General features: G+C 33.9%; 1 protein-coding gene across 1 annotated transcript in view; it reads left to right on the top strand.

The window, feature by feature from the left end:
* The first annotated feature begins 4,306 nt into the window (after window positions 1-4,306).
* Window positions 4,307-15,471, top strand: part of LOC133634991 (collagen alpha-1(XI) chain-like) — a 277,932-nt gene continuing 266,767 nt past the window's right edge. Inside the window, exon 1 of the mRNA XM_062027654.1 lies at window positions 4,307-4,553. Within this exon, the coding sequence (XP_061883638.1) occupies window positions 4,478-4,553 (76 nt within the window). The 5' untranslated portion in view covers window positions 4,307-4,477. The remainder of the gene's footprint in view (window positions 4,554-15,471) is intronic.

Below are 15,471 nucleotides of genomic sequence, written 5' to 3'. Positions count from 1 at the left end.
TTTTCAAACTCTATTTGAGTTTTGTCTCTCTTAGAATTAAAAATGTCGGGCAAAGCGAGACCAGCTCGCTAGTAAATAAATACAATTTAAAAAATAGAGGCAGCTCACTGGTAAGTGCTGCTATTTGAGCTATTTTTAGAACAGGCCAGCGGGCGACTCATCTGGTCCTTACGGGCTACCTGGTGCCCGCGGGCACCGCGTTGGTGACCCCTGATTTACATTGTAGATTGTCACATCAAAACTATGAATGAACACATGTGGAGTTATGTACTTAACTAAAAAAAGGGGAAATAACTGAAAAACATGTTTTATATTCTAGTTTCTTCAAAATAGCCACTCTTTGCTCTGATTACTGCTTTGCACACTCTTGGCATTCTCTGGATGAGCTTCAAGAGAAATGGTTTTCCAACAGTGTCAGGTTCAAACACCGATGACATCTATTAAAACAGACGAGAAGCAAGGAATCATGCAGAGACAGATGAGGAGACACGTGTTTTGGGCTATACTCTAGTTACAGATCCAAACTACGTTCTAAAAGTCCAGCCCGCGTGCTTCCTGTATTTATTCGGAAGGTCCCTGTTACATCACTGAAGCTGCCGCTGAGGGAAGGGGGTAATCTCGACAACTCCAGTTAGACACAATATATGATTATACAAAAATGCAAATGTATTGACGCTGGTGCTATCGCCCCGTCTCTGCTTTGTCTGCGTCCCGGTACCCGATGTTCGTCCTTGGCAGTCAGCAGGCCGAGTCTGGACACAACACTGATAGAGACTTTGCACAGATACAAAAATACAGATAATAATTATAGCAACGGCCCTTAAGCATAAAGTTGTGTGATAATATATATACATGATTATTCTAACACAGTCTTGACCCACATGTGTTCATTCATAGTTTTGATGCCTTCAGTGACAAGTCATGAAAATGAAGAAAACACATTGAATGAGGAGAAGGTGTGTCCAAACTGTTGGCCTGTACTGTACTTAAAGGCTTTATATGCATCATAATATAATTGTGTGAATGCTCCAAAACATTCACACCAAAATTCATCTATTTATTCAACTTCTTCTTCTTCTTCTCCAGATTTTGGCGCGCTCTACCTTCCACATTTTTCAACCGATTCAAACCGTTCCAACTTCAAACTGTTTAACCTATTCGGGAATCGCGGGCTTTCCCTTGACAAATTCCAAAAATTCCCAGATTTCCCAGAATTCCAGGTTTTCCGGAAAATGAATTGGCCATTTTTTTAAACTTCCACCATTTCCACATTTTTCAACCGATTTAAACCATTCCACTTTCAACACATTCCCCCATCCTGGAAATTCAAACTATCCTTTTTCTGAGTTAAAAAAATGTCCAGGATTTTCCAGAATTCCTGCTTTTCCAAAGCCCTATTTCCACCCTTTTTTCTGGCGACTACTCCTTCCACATTTTTCAACCCACTTCAACCATTCTACCGTCAAAACATTCCTCTTAATTAGGACAAAAAACTAAGGTGTTTTTTTTACTGGAAAAATTCCCAGTTTTCCCAAAATTCCAGGAATTCCGTAATACCATTTCTCAATTCAACATGTTACTCCTTCAAAATTTCTCGACCGATTTGAAAAATTCAACACCAACCATTTCAACTCATTCAAGTTATTTTTTCCGATTTTTTTTTTAAAATTCCCGCTTTTCCTGAAATTCCTAAATGTTGGGGACATTCCCATTGAAATCAATGGGACATTCTTCAAAGATCCACAACTCCCACATTTTTCATCTGATTCAAATTGTTCCAACTTCAAAATATTCAGCCTGTTTGGGAATTGAGTGCTCGACTTCAACAATTTTTAAAAAATTCCAGGATTTTAGTTCAACTTCAGCATTGGAGCATTCACACGCAATTCCTTCAGGAATTGCCACATCTAGTTATTGAACTTCTTCAACTTCATCTTCTTCTTGTCCAGATTTTGGCGCGCTCTACCTTCCACATTTTTCACTCGATTCAAACCGTTCCAACTTCAAACTTTTCACGGGCTTTCCCTTTTTTTCCCCAAAAATTCCCAGACTTCCCAGAATTCCAGGTTTACCGGGACATTTTTCCCATTCAAAATTAATTGGCCATTTTTCAAACTTTCACCATTTCCACATTTTTTAAACAATTCCACCTTCAACACATTCACCATCCTGGAAATTCAAACTACCCTTTTTCCAAGTTAAAAAAAAATTCCAGGATTTTCCAGAACACCCTTTTTTCTGGCGACTACACCTTCCACATTTTTCAACGCATTTCAACCGTTTCACAGTCAAAACATTCCTCTTATTCGGGACAAAAAATGAAGTTGTCTTCTGAACTGGAAAAATTCCCCGTTTTCCCGAAATTCCAGGAATTTCGTCATACCATTTCTCAATTCAACATGTTACTACTTCAACATTTCTCCACCGATTTGAAAAATTCCAACACCAACTATTTCAACTCATTCAGACCATTGAAGTTGTTTACCATTTTCAAAAAAATTCCTGCTTTTCTCGAAATTCCCAAATTTGGGGGAAATTCCCATTGACATCAATGGGACATTCTTCAACATTTTTCATCCGATTCAAATTGTTCCAACTTCAAAATATTCAGCCTGTTTGGGAATTGTGTGCTCTACTTCAACAATTCTAAAAAAATTCCAGGATTTCAGTTCAACTTCAGCATTGGAGCATTCACACGCAATTCCTTCAGGAATTGCCACATCTAGTTATTAAACTTCTTCAACTTCATCTTCTTCTTCTCCAGATTTTGGCACGCTCTACCTTCCACATTTTTCACCCGATTCAAACCGTTCCAACTTCAAACTTTTCACGGGCTTTCCCTTTTTTTCCCCAAAAATTCCCAGACTTCCCAGAATTCCAGGTTTTCCGGGACATTTTTCCCATTCAAAATGAATTGGCCATTTTTCAAACTTCCACCATTTCCACATTTTTCAAACAATTCCACCTTCAACACATTCCACCATCCTGGAAATTCAAACTACCCTTTTTCCAAGTTAAAAAAAAAATCCAGGATTTTCCAGAACACCCTTTTTTCTGGCGACTACTCCTTCCACATTTTTCAACGCATTTCAACCGTTTCACAGTCAAAACATTCCTCTTATTCAGGACAAAAAATTAAGTTGTCTTCTGAACTGGAAAAATTCCCAGTTTTCCCGAAATTCCAGGAATTTCGTCATACCATTTCTCAATTCAACATGTTACTACTTCAACATTTCTCCACCGATTTGAAAAATTCCAACACCAACTATTTCAATTCATTCAGACCATTGAAGTTGTTTACCATTTTCAAAAAAAATCCTGCTTTTCTCGAAATTCCCAAATTTGGGGGAAATTCCCATTGACATCAATGGGACATTCTTCAACATTTTTCATCCGATTCAAACTGTTCCAACTTCTAAATATTCAGCCTGTTTGGGAATTGTGTGCTCTACTTCAACAATTCTAAAAAAATTCCAGGGTTTCAGTTCAACTTCAGCATTGGAGCATTCACACGCAATTCTTTCAGGAATTGCCTCATCTAGTTCTTCTTCGATGCACAACATTAATGTAGTTTCGCATCTTACTGTGTATTGAGTTGCACATTTTTCATATATATCATATTACATGTAATAACCAGGCAATATTCCAATACTGTGAAGTGTGTTTTTAACATGTTAACTTTTATCAACATGAGAAAGTTGGACATGCGACCACTCTTTCTAAAACAGGAGGGCGTGTGCAAACTGCATTGTTTTCGCTAATGCTTCTCGCCGGGTGTTGTTGACACACAAATGCACCAAATGTTCTGACCTTTAAGCCGAGTGGATTCAGCCTGCGGCGGCATCACTCGCCGAGGTCAACCAAGCTGCATTGAGCTATTGGGCTCAGAGATGAATATGAGGCTCAGTTTTAGATGGCAGATGATTAAAAAAAAAAAAGCCTCTACAATGCAGTATATTGTTCACTTTTGACAGCTGCCTTGCAAGCATCTGTGGAATTACTGCAACTCCTTCAAATTACAGAGCAAATGCCACGCTTTTTAGCCGCCCAAATAGCAGAGCGGATTAGCAAAGGTGATCAATACTGTGGATAATGACCGTCCCTAAAGAAGTGAGACCTAACAAATTATCCGGTAATAAAGGTGATTTATGACAGGGGGGGGGGGGTCTTCCTCTGGAGCTTGGACCGCTCCTCTACACACCCACCTTATGGGAGGGGTGTGGAGGAGGAGGAGGAGGAGGAGGAGGGAGTGATGGCGAGGAGGAGAAACTGAATGAGAAGTCTCTGAGAGGATCGTGAAGAGACACCACAACACCCAAAAAAAACAGCTAGTGAAAGAATCCACTGGCCATTTGTAAATATATATATTTTTTTAATAATTTGACTTTTTACTACACATGCATGGCTGCTTAGTTCCTGCAACTTCTGGAACTTTTGCAGTTGAGGAAAGGGGAGAGAGTCCCAAGACTTTGGGAAGATGGAGCACTTTTTAGGGAAGAGGACGATACCCTTAGTGGCTTTTTTACTCCTGCACTTCACTGCCACTCATGCAGGTAAAGTATGATCGATGACACGCACAAGGAGTACAAATGTCAACAAAAGTGATGTGTTTTGTGTTAAAAATGTCTAGAAAAATTCACAAAAGTCGATTCGGCTTTGTGGTTTTAGTCGAGCATCTCCATGATGATATCGGGAAGGTCCAGGCTGGAATTGTGCACGTTTGAGGCAGCGCAAACGTCTGACGTCACGTCGGCGTGTGCGTGCCGGCAGTGTCGCTTGGCCGCGAAAGGGTTTTTGCGTTGGTTTGAGAAAAAGAGTGGAACACAGACCTGAAAGGGAGTAGATGGACATTCCTGTTTTGGTGCTCACACACTGTGGTTGTCTATCGGAGTGTGACTCACTTCTGGTTCTTTTGGAACATTTGGCATGTTTCACCACAGCCTCGTTAATGAGGCAATCTTCTGGTTGCAGTTACTTGCAAAGGTGTGTCTGTGTGTCATTTTCAATGTGGTATTTATTACTTTAGGGAGTTACAAAACATCCATTCATCCATCAAGCACTGGTTCTTAATTAACAGATTGAAGTTGAAAAGTGGCTTTGGAGAAATCAATGCTGCTCACACGGTCAATAAGGCGGCCACTATGTTTGACACATCAACTTAATGTGTATTATATTCATCCATGACAACATTTTTGTTGTAAATTTTGAGGTGTGTCTGTTAAAATCATGTTTGTTTTTTTTACAAATGATGACAGATGTGAACAAGAGCATGTATTGTCCATGTGTTATGAGGTAAAGGAGAGGTGGTTGTATATCGTATATTAAGTATGTGTCCATGAAAGGGCATTTTATGACTTTTCTTAATTTGATTACATTACATTTGTCATATTTTTATTGCATGATTTTTGCATCTCTTTAATTTAGGTAGCCATGGACTGCAGATGGAAATGAGCTATTTAGCTATAATCTGGTACAGAAAATATCTGTCTTTGACCTTAATGTTTCTGTGCATTGTCCCTTCAAATGAAGACTATTTATATCCTGTAATGCTCCCCCTAGAGGACAGAACTGTTTTCATTAGAATTTTTTCCAAATTACTGCTGTACCATATTCTCCGGACCATAGGGCCCACCGGATTATAAGTCGCACTGCCGACGAGCGGGTCTAGTCAGGTCTTTTTTCATACAAAAGGCACATTAAAGGAGTCATATTAATATGATTTTTTTTTTCTAAATGTAAAAGACTTCCTTGTGGTCTACTTCAGTGTTTTTCAATCAATCAATCAATCAATCAATCAATGTTTATATATATATAGCCCTAAATCACAAGTGTCTCAAAGGGCTGCACAAACCACAACGACATCCTCGGTTCAGAGCCCACATAAAGGCAAGGAAAAACTCACAACCCAGTGGGATGTCAATGTGAATGACTATGAGAATAATAATTAGGGATGTCCGATAATGGCTTTTTGCCGATATCCGATATTCCGATATTGTCCAACTCTTTAATTACCGATACCGATATCAACCGATATATGCAGTCGTGGAATTAACACATTATTATGCCTAATTTGGACAACCAGGTATGGTGAAGATAAGGTACTTTAAAAAAAAAAAATGAATCAAATAAAATAAGATAAATAAATTAAAAACATTTTCTTGAATAAAAAAGAAAGTAAAACAATATAAAAACAGTTACATAGAAACTGGTAATTAATGAAAATGAGTAAAATTAACTGTTAAAGGTTAGTACTATTAGTGGACCAGCAGCACGCACAAGCATGTGTGCTTACGGACTGTATCCCTTGCAGACTGTATTGATATATATTGATATATAATGTAGGAACCAGAATATTAATAACAGAAAGAAACAACCCTTTTGTGTGAATGAGTGTAAATGGGGGAGGGAGGTTTTTTGGGTTGGTGCACTAATTGTAAGTGTATCTTGGGTTTTTTATGTTGATTTAATTTAAAAAAATAAAAATAAAAAAAATAAAAACGATACGATAATAAAAAAAACGATACCGATAATTTCCGATATTACATTTTAACGCATATACCTGCCGATAATTATCCGACATCTCTAATAATAATAATAGATTTTATTTGTAAAAAGCACTTTACATTGAGTAAACAACCTCAAAGAGCTACAGTGTTTTAAAAAAATAAAATTAAAATTAAAAATTAAAAATAAATGAAAAAAAAAAAGAAAAAAAATATATATATATATATAAAAAAATTTAAAAAAATAAAACGATGATCAAAAATAAATAAAAATAATAAAAATAAAAAGACCAGCCAAATAGCTAAAACTAGTATGCATATATCTAAAAAAAAAAAAAAAAAAAAAGCATCCACAGTCTGTGGTGCCCTCAGGTGGTCAGGGAGATCGTTCCACAGACTGGGAGCGGCGGAGCAGAAAGCCCGGTCTCCCATTGTTCGTAGCTTTGTCCTCGGAGGTTGGAGGAGGTTAAACGCCTGTCAGGAGCGGAGGTGTCGTGTGGAGGATTTGGGGGTGAGTAGTTCTTTGAGGTAGAGGGGGGGCATTTCCATGGAGGCACTGGTGGGTTAGTAGGGAGACTTTGAGAAACCTTGGAGAGGACCGCAGTGATGGGTGAAAAGTTAAGAAAAGTCATAAAATGCCCTTTCATTGACACAAACTTATTGTACAATACAACCACCTCTCCTTTACATCATAACACAAAGACAATACATGCTTAATACATGCGTCTAATGCTTAAACCAAAAATAAACAAAAGGTGAGTGCCCCTAAGAAAAGGCATTGAAGCTTAGGGAAGGCTATGCAGAACAAAACTAAAACTGAACTGGCTACAAAGTCAACAAAAACAGAATGCTGGACGACAGCAAAGACTTACTGTGGAGCAAAGACGGCGTCCACAATGTACATCCGAACATTGACATGACAATCAACAATGTCCCCCACAAAGAAGGATAAAAAACAACTGAAATATTCTTGATTGCTAAAACAAAGTAGATGCGGGAAATATCGCTCGAAGGAAGACATGAAATTGCTACAGGAAAATACCCAAAAAAGAGAAAAAGCCACCAAAATAGGAGCGCAAGACAAGAACTATAACACTACACACAGGAAAACAGCAAAAAAGTCCAAATAAGTCAGGGTGTGATGTGACAGGTGTTGACAGTACACCTACTTTGAGACAAGAGCTATAGTGATGCATGCTTGGTTATGCTTTAAAGTCATACCCAACCACTTTTTACTGTCAACTGAGTTTCGTTTCAACAAAGCCTTTTGGGTAAACCTTGACCATATATGGATAATCCGCTGACGTCAACTGAGCAGTCCACATATCTCTCTTATGTGTGACTGCCGTCTACTGATCACACGTGTCATTACACCATGTAGCAAATAAAATTGCTTCGAGGTCGGTAAGCACAACTAGAATTACTTACATAATGTGCACCGGGTTATAAGGCGCACTGTCGATTTTTGAGAAAATGGAAGGATTTTAAGTGTGCCGTACTTACTTATATGGGTATACCATATACATTATAGTGGGTATACATAATACTCGATGCACAGTTGTCCGTTTGGTCCAGCCGGCCTTGGACGTTTCTAGTTCCACGTTGGCACCGTTAAGGTACACCGAAGTCACAATCTTGGCTCCGTAGTTTCACCCTCTGTTCTGTAACCAGGAGTTCATCCTCCGTATATTCAGCTTCAAAAAGATCAGGTTGTGAATCCTCATTTGTCCAAAAAATAGCCAACTTCGTTGTCCGTAGCCAAGTCTGCCATGATTACGAAACACGCATCCTTTGTTGCCGGAAGTCGTACGTGCGTTGCTATGGGAACGGACATAAATGTGCTGAGGAAATAGGTTCCGGTATTGCTTAAAATGACCAAAATACTGTAAATATTGTACACATTACATATCGTTATGAGGGTGTCTATTACTACATTATATATATACTTGCAGTGTGTATATTGTACATATTACATATTGTTATGAAGGTGTCTGTTACTACATTATATATATACTTGCAGTGTGTATATTGTACATATTACATATTGTTATGAAGGTGTCTATTACTACATTATATATATACTTGCAGTGTGTATATTTTACATATTACATATTGTTATGAAGGTGTCTGTTACTACATTATATATATATTTGCAGTGTGTATATTGTACATATTACATATTGTTACGAAGGTGTCTGTTACTACATTATATATATATATATATATATATATATATATATATATATATATATATATATATATATATATATATATATATACCGTAATTTCCGGACTATAAGCCGCACCTGACTATAAGCCGCACCAGCTAAATTTAGGGGAAAATACAGATTGCTCCATATATAAGCCGCACCCGACTATAAGCCGCAGGGTTTTGATGTGTAATTAGCGTAGTATATAGGGGTTCCTGCTACCACGGAGGGGATTGTCGGGACAGAGATGACTGTTTGGGAACGCAAAGCGTCCCATTTATTAACAATAAATCTTTCAATCATTCAATCAAACTCTCACATCTTTGACATGGCGAACAGCATTCGTGCAGAGTACAAATAATACAACGGTGCAAAGTAATACAAAGTGCTCGCCTGTACGTTATCAAAATAACCAGCCTACCGGTATATGAAAAGTCAGTCTTTAATCATTGTGTCATCGTCTTCCTCCTGCGTACTAAAACCACCCAAATCCTCTTCGTCGGTGTCGGAGAAGAACAGGCCGTAAATAAGCCGCACCCTTGTATAAGCCGCAGGGACCAGAACGAGGGGAAAAAGTAGCGGCTTATAGTCCGGAAATTACGGTATATATATATATATATATATATATATATATATATATATATATATATATATATATATATATATATATATATATATATATATATATACTTGCAGTGTGTATATTGTACATATTACATGTTGTTATGAAGGTGTCTGTTACTACATTATATATATACTTGCAGTGTGTATATTGTACATATTACATATTGTTATGAAGGTGTCAGTTACTACATTATATGTATACTTGCAGTGTGTATATTGTACATATTACATGTTGTTATGGAAGTGTCTGTTACTACATTATATATATATATACTTGCAGTGTGTAAATTTTACATATTGTTATGAAAGTGTCTGTTACTACATTATATATATACTTGCAGTGTGTATATTGTACATATTACATCTTGTTATGAAGGTGTCTGTTACTACATTATAAATACATATATATATATATATATATATATATATATATATATATATATATATATATATATATATGTATATATATATATATATATATATATATATATATATATATATATATATATATATATATATATATATATGTATGTATATATATACTTATATATATATATATATATATATATATATATATATATATATATATATATATATATATATATATATATATATATATATATATAAGTATATATATATGGATCTACACCTGACATCCACTGTAATGATATCAAGTACAGGAGCGTATCTCGTCGATACTACTATGATTACATCCATATTTTTTAGGATCACAAAATCTATTTTCATTTTTTAAAAATGTATATTATGTTTATAAACTCGGTAAATTTGTCCCTGGACACATGAGTACTTTGAATATGACCAATGTATGATCCTGTAACTACTTGGTATCGGATCGATACCTAAATTTGTGGTATCATCCAAAACTAATGTAAAGTATCAAAGAAGAGAAGAATCAGTGATTATTACATTTTAACAGAAGTGTAGATAGAACATGTTAAAACAGAAAATAAGCAGATATTAACAGTAAATGAACAAGTACATTAATAATCTATTTTTTACAGTTTGTCCCTCATAATGTGTACAAAATAATAGGTAGATAAATGACACAATATGTTACTGCATATGTCAGCAGACTAATTAGGAGTCTTTGTTTGTTTACTTACTACTAAAAGACAAGTTGTCTAGTATGTTCACTATTTTATTTAAGGACTAAATTGCAATAATAAACATATGTTTCATGTACAGTAAGATTTTTTGTTAAAATAAAGCCAATAATGACATTTTTGTGGACCCCTTTATTTAGAAAAGTACCCGTACCAAAATATTGGTATCGGGACAACAGTAGTCCCTTATCATGGTGTTAAACTGGCTTCAGAAAATTGCAGTCCATGTTGGAATTCTTGTTTTGGCATTTCCGGTAGCACTCATGCAACCCCACAGCATGATGCTGCCACCAGCATGTGGGTCTGCAGGCACAATTATCCCACTCATAGGAAAATGCTATCGTATTGTCCCTGGAGAAGAAATACTGTTTTTATGTTTCCATCATTGGGATGCTTGGTTTGAATGCAGCCACTGGAATAATAACGTGATGGACACAGGAAGTGTTGTAATGGCATTCACAGCTGCTCCCTCATGAAGGAAGGCCTGTGAAGTGGCGCTGACTGCAGGCATTTAAGGTGGCGCTGACTGATAACTACAGTTTAGTCTGATGATTTTTTTCACTTAAATGGACGCACTTGTTTTTAATTGTGCTTGGTTTTTTTTTTACACCTTTGTTGACTTTCCTGTGTGCCATAGAGTTGCAAAGTCTAAGTGGTTTTCACTGAGGGCCGTTTAACAGTGAATACTATTATTACACAATGTTTTTATGCATTTTATTAGTAGATTTTTTTCAAACTAAAATGTAATAAAAAATATGGTAAGTTGCAATAATTTCACCTCAAAATGTAGTGTATATTACTGTAAACAGTACTGCTGTTTTTATGGTAAATTTTTTTTTAAAAAGGCAGCTCAGTTGCAAGAATTTTACTGTAAAATGTACTTTTTTTTTTTTTTTACTGTAAATATAAAAAAAACCCTGCAATTTTACAGTCAAATTTTGGCACCCGAGCTGCCAGTTTTTTTGTTTTTTTTGTTTGTTTTTTTACCGCAAATCAACAAGTGTAGATTTTATTACTGTAAATGCCAAAACGGCACCACAGTTTATTACAGTAAAAAAAAGTACTGTTTTTTTCATTTAGAGAAAAATGCTGTAAAAACCACAATAAATGTCACAATTTTACCATGAAATATATTGCTACTTTTACCCTAAAAATAACAACTGTAGATTTTCCGGTGTATTCCTGTACATGGAAAAAACAGTACTGCCGTTTTTATGGTAAAAAAAAAAATAAAAAAAAATAAAAAGGCAGCTCAGTTGCCAGAATTTTATTGTAAAATATTTTATTTTTTTTACTATAAATAAAAAATACTGGAATTTTACAGAAAAATTTTGGAACCTGAGCTGCCAGTTATTGTTGGGTTTTTTTTACAGCAAATCAACAACTGTAGATATTTCAGTACTGCTGTTTGTATGGTAAAAAAAAAAGTCAACTCAGTTGCCAAAACTTTACTGTAAAATATACTTTTTTTTTTTTTTTACTATAAATAAAAAAAACTGCAATTTTACGGTAACATTTTGGCACCTGAGCTGCCAGTTTTTTTGTTTGTTTTTTCTTTACCGCCAAATCAATAACTATAGATTTTTCAGTGTATTACTGTAAATGGAAAAACAGTACTGCTAATTTTATGGTAACAAAAAAAAAAGGAAGCTCAGTTGCAAGAATGTTACTGTAAAATGTAGTTTTTTTTTTTTTTACTGTAAATATAAAAAAACCCTGCAATTTTACAGTCAAATTTTGGCACCCGAGCTGCCAGTTTTTTTTTGTTTTTTTTGTTTTTTTTACCGCAAATCAACAAGTGTAGATTTTTCGGTGTATTACTGTAAATGCCAAAACGGCACCACAGTTTATTACAGTAAAAAAAAATACTATTTTTTTCATTTAGAGAAAAATGCTGTAAAAACCACAGTAAATGTCACAATTTTACCATGAAATATATTGCTACTTTTACCCTAAAAAATAACAACTGTAGATTTTTCGGTGTATTCCTGTACATGGAAAAAACAGTACTGCCATTTTTATGGTAAAAAAAAAAAAAAAAAAGGCAGCTCAGTTGCCAGAATTTTACTGTAAAATACTTTTTTTTTTTTTACTATAAATAAAAAATACTGGAATTTTACAGAAAAATTTTGGAACCTGAGCTGCCAGTTTTTGTTGTTGTTTTTTTTTACAGCAAATCAACAACTGTAGATATTTCAGTACTGCTGTTTGTATGGTAAAAAATTCAACTCAGTTACCAAAACTTTACTGTAAAGTATACTCTTTTTTTTTTTTTACTATAAATTAAAAAAACTGCAATTTTACAGTAACATTTTGAGCTGCCAGTTTTTTTGTTTGTTTTTTCTTTACCGCCAAATCAACAACTATAGATTTTTCAGTGTATTACTGTAAATGGAAAAACAGTACTGCTGTTTTTATGGTAACAAAAAAAAAAGGCAGCTCAGTTGCAAGAATTTTACTGTAAAATGTACTTTTATTTTTTTTTACTGTAAATATAAAAAAAACCCTGCAATTTTACAGTCAAATTTTGGCACCCGAGCTGCCAGTTTTTTTTGGTTTTTTTTACCGCAAATCAACAAGTGTAGATTTTTCGGTGTATTACTGTAAATGCCAAAACGGCACCACAGTTTATTACAGTAAAAAAAAGTACTGTTTTTTTCATTTAGAGAAAAATGCTGTAAAAACCACAATAAATGTCACAATTTTACCATGAAATATATTGCTACTTTTACCCTAAAAATAACAACTGTAGATTTTTCGGTGTATTACTGTACATGGAAAAAATAGTACTGCCATTTTTATGGTAAAAAAAAAAAAAAAAAAAAAAGGCAGCTCAGTTGCCAGAATTTTACTGTAAAATTGAAAACAAATGTTTTGCTATAAATAAAAAATACTGGCATTTTACAGTAACATTTTGGAAACTGAGCTGCCAGTTTTTGTTGTTGTTGTTTTTTTTTTTTACAGCAAATCAACAACTGTAGATATTTCAGTACTGCTGTTTGTATGGTAAAAAAAAGTCAACTCAGTTGCCAAAACTTTACTGTAAAATATACTTTTTTTTTTTTATTACTATAAATAAATAAAAATGCAATTTTACAGTAACATTTTGGCACCTGAGCTGCCAGTTTTTTTGTTTGTTTTTTCTTTACCGCCAAATCAACAACTATAGATTTTTCAGTGTATTACTGTAAATGGAAAAACAGTACTGCTGTTTTTATGGTAACAAAAAAAAAAGGCAGCTCAGTTGCAAGAATTTTACTGTAAAATGTACTTTTATTTTTTTTACTGTAAATATAAAAAAAAACCTGCAATTTTACAGTCAAATTTTGGCACCCGATCTGCCAGTTTTTTTTGTTCTTTTTACCGCAAATCAACAAGTGTAGATTTTTCGGTGTATTACTGTAAATGCCAAAACGGCACCACAGTTTATTACAGTAAAAAAAAGTACTGTTTTTTTCATTTAGAGAAAAATGCTGTAAAAACCACAATAAATGTCACAATTTTACCATGAAATATATTGCTACTTTTACCCTAAAAAATAACAACTGTAGATTTTTCGGTGTATTACTGTACATGGAAAAAACAGTACTGCCGTTTTTATGGTAAAAAAAAAAAAAAAAAAAAAAAAAGGCAGCTCAGTTGCCAGAATTTTACTGTAAAATAATATTTTTTTATACTATAAATAAAAAATACTGGAATTTTACAGAAAAATTTTGGAACCTGAGCTGCCAGTTTTTGTTGTTGTTTTTTTTTTTTTTTTACAGCAAATCAACAACTGTAGATATTTCAGTACTGTTGTTTGTATGGTAAAAAAGTCAACTCAGTTGCCAAAACTTTACTGTAAAATATACTTTATTTTTTATTTTTACTATAAATAAAAAAAACTGCATTACTGTAAATGGAAAAACAGTATTTCTGTTTTTATGGTTAACAAAACAAAAAAAAAGGCAGAATGTTACTGTAAAATGTATATATATATTTTTTACTTTAAATAAAAAATACTGCAATTTTACAGTAAAATTTGGCACAAGAGCTGCCTTTTTTTTTTTTTTTTTACAGCACATCAACAGCTGTAGATTTTTCAGTGTGTTACTGTAAATGAAAAAACAGTACTGCTGTTTTTATGGTTAAAAAAAGGCAGCTCAGTTGCAATAATTTTACTGTAAAATTTACATTTGTTTTTTACTGTAAATAAAAAATACTGCAATTTTACAGTAAAATTTTGGCACCTGAGCTGCCAGTTTATTTTTATTTTTTAACGCAAATCAACAACTGTAGATTTTTCAGTGTGTTACTGTAAATGAAAAAACAGTACTGCTGTTTTTATGGTTAAAAAAAGGCAGCTCAGTTGCAATAATTTTACTGTAAAATTTACATTTGTTTTTTACTGTAAATAAAAAATACTGCAATTTTACAGTAAAATTTTGGCACCTGAGCTGCCAGTTTATTTTTATTTTTTAACGCAAATCAACAACTGTAGATTTTTCAGTGTATTACTGTAAATGGAAAAACAGTACTGCTGTTTTTATGGTAAAAAAAAAAAAAAAAGGCAGCTCAGTTGCCAGAATTTTACTGCAAAATTTACATTTGTTTTTTTACTATAAATAAAAAAACTGCAATTTTACTGTAAAATTTTGGCACATGAGCTGCCAGTTTTGTTGTTGTTGTTTTTTACCGCAAATCAACGAGTGTAGATTTTTAGGCGTATTACCGTAAATGCCAAAACGGCACCGTAGTTTATTACAGTAAAATTTACATTCGTTTTCTTACTGTGAATAAAAAATACTGGAATTTTACAGTAAAATTGTGGCACCTTTTTTTTTTTTTTTTACTGCAAATGAACAACTGTAGATTTGTCAGTGTATTAGTGCAAATTGAATTATTTTTTTGCTGTTTTTATAGTAAAAACAAATTTTACTGTAAAATTTGCCTTTTTTTTTTATATATATAAATTTTAAGAAAATGCAATTTTACAGTAACATTTTGGCACCTGAGCTGGCACCACAGTTT

Source organism: Entelurus aequoreus, linkage group LG19, assembly GCF_033978785.1.
Source record: "Entelurus aequoreus isolate RoL-2023_Sb linkage group LG19, RoL_Eaeq_v1.1, whole genome shotgun sequence".
NCBI lineage: Eukaryota > Metazoa > Chordata > Actinopteri > Syngnathiformes > Syngnathidae > Entelurus > Entelurus aequoreus.
The sequence above is the reverse complement of the archived record's forward strand: the minus strand, read 5'-3'. Positions and strand labels throughout refer to the sequence as shown.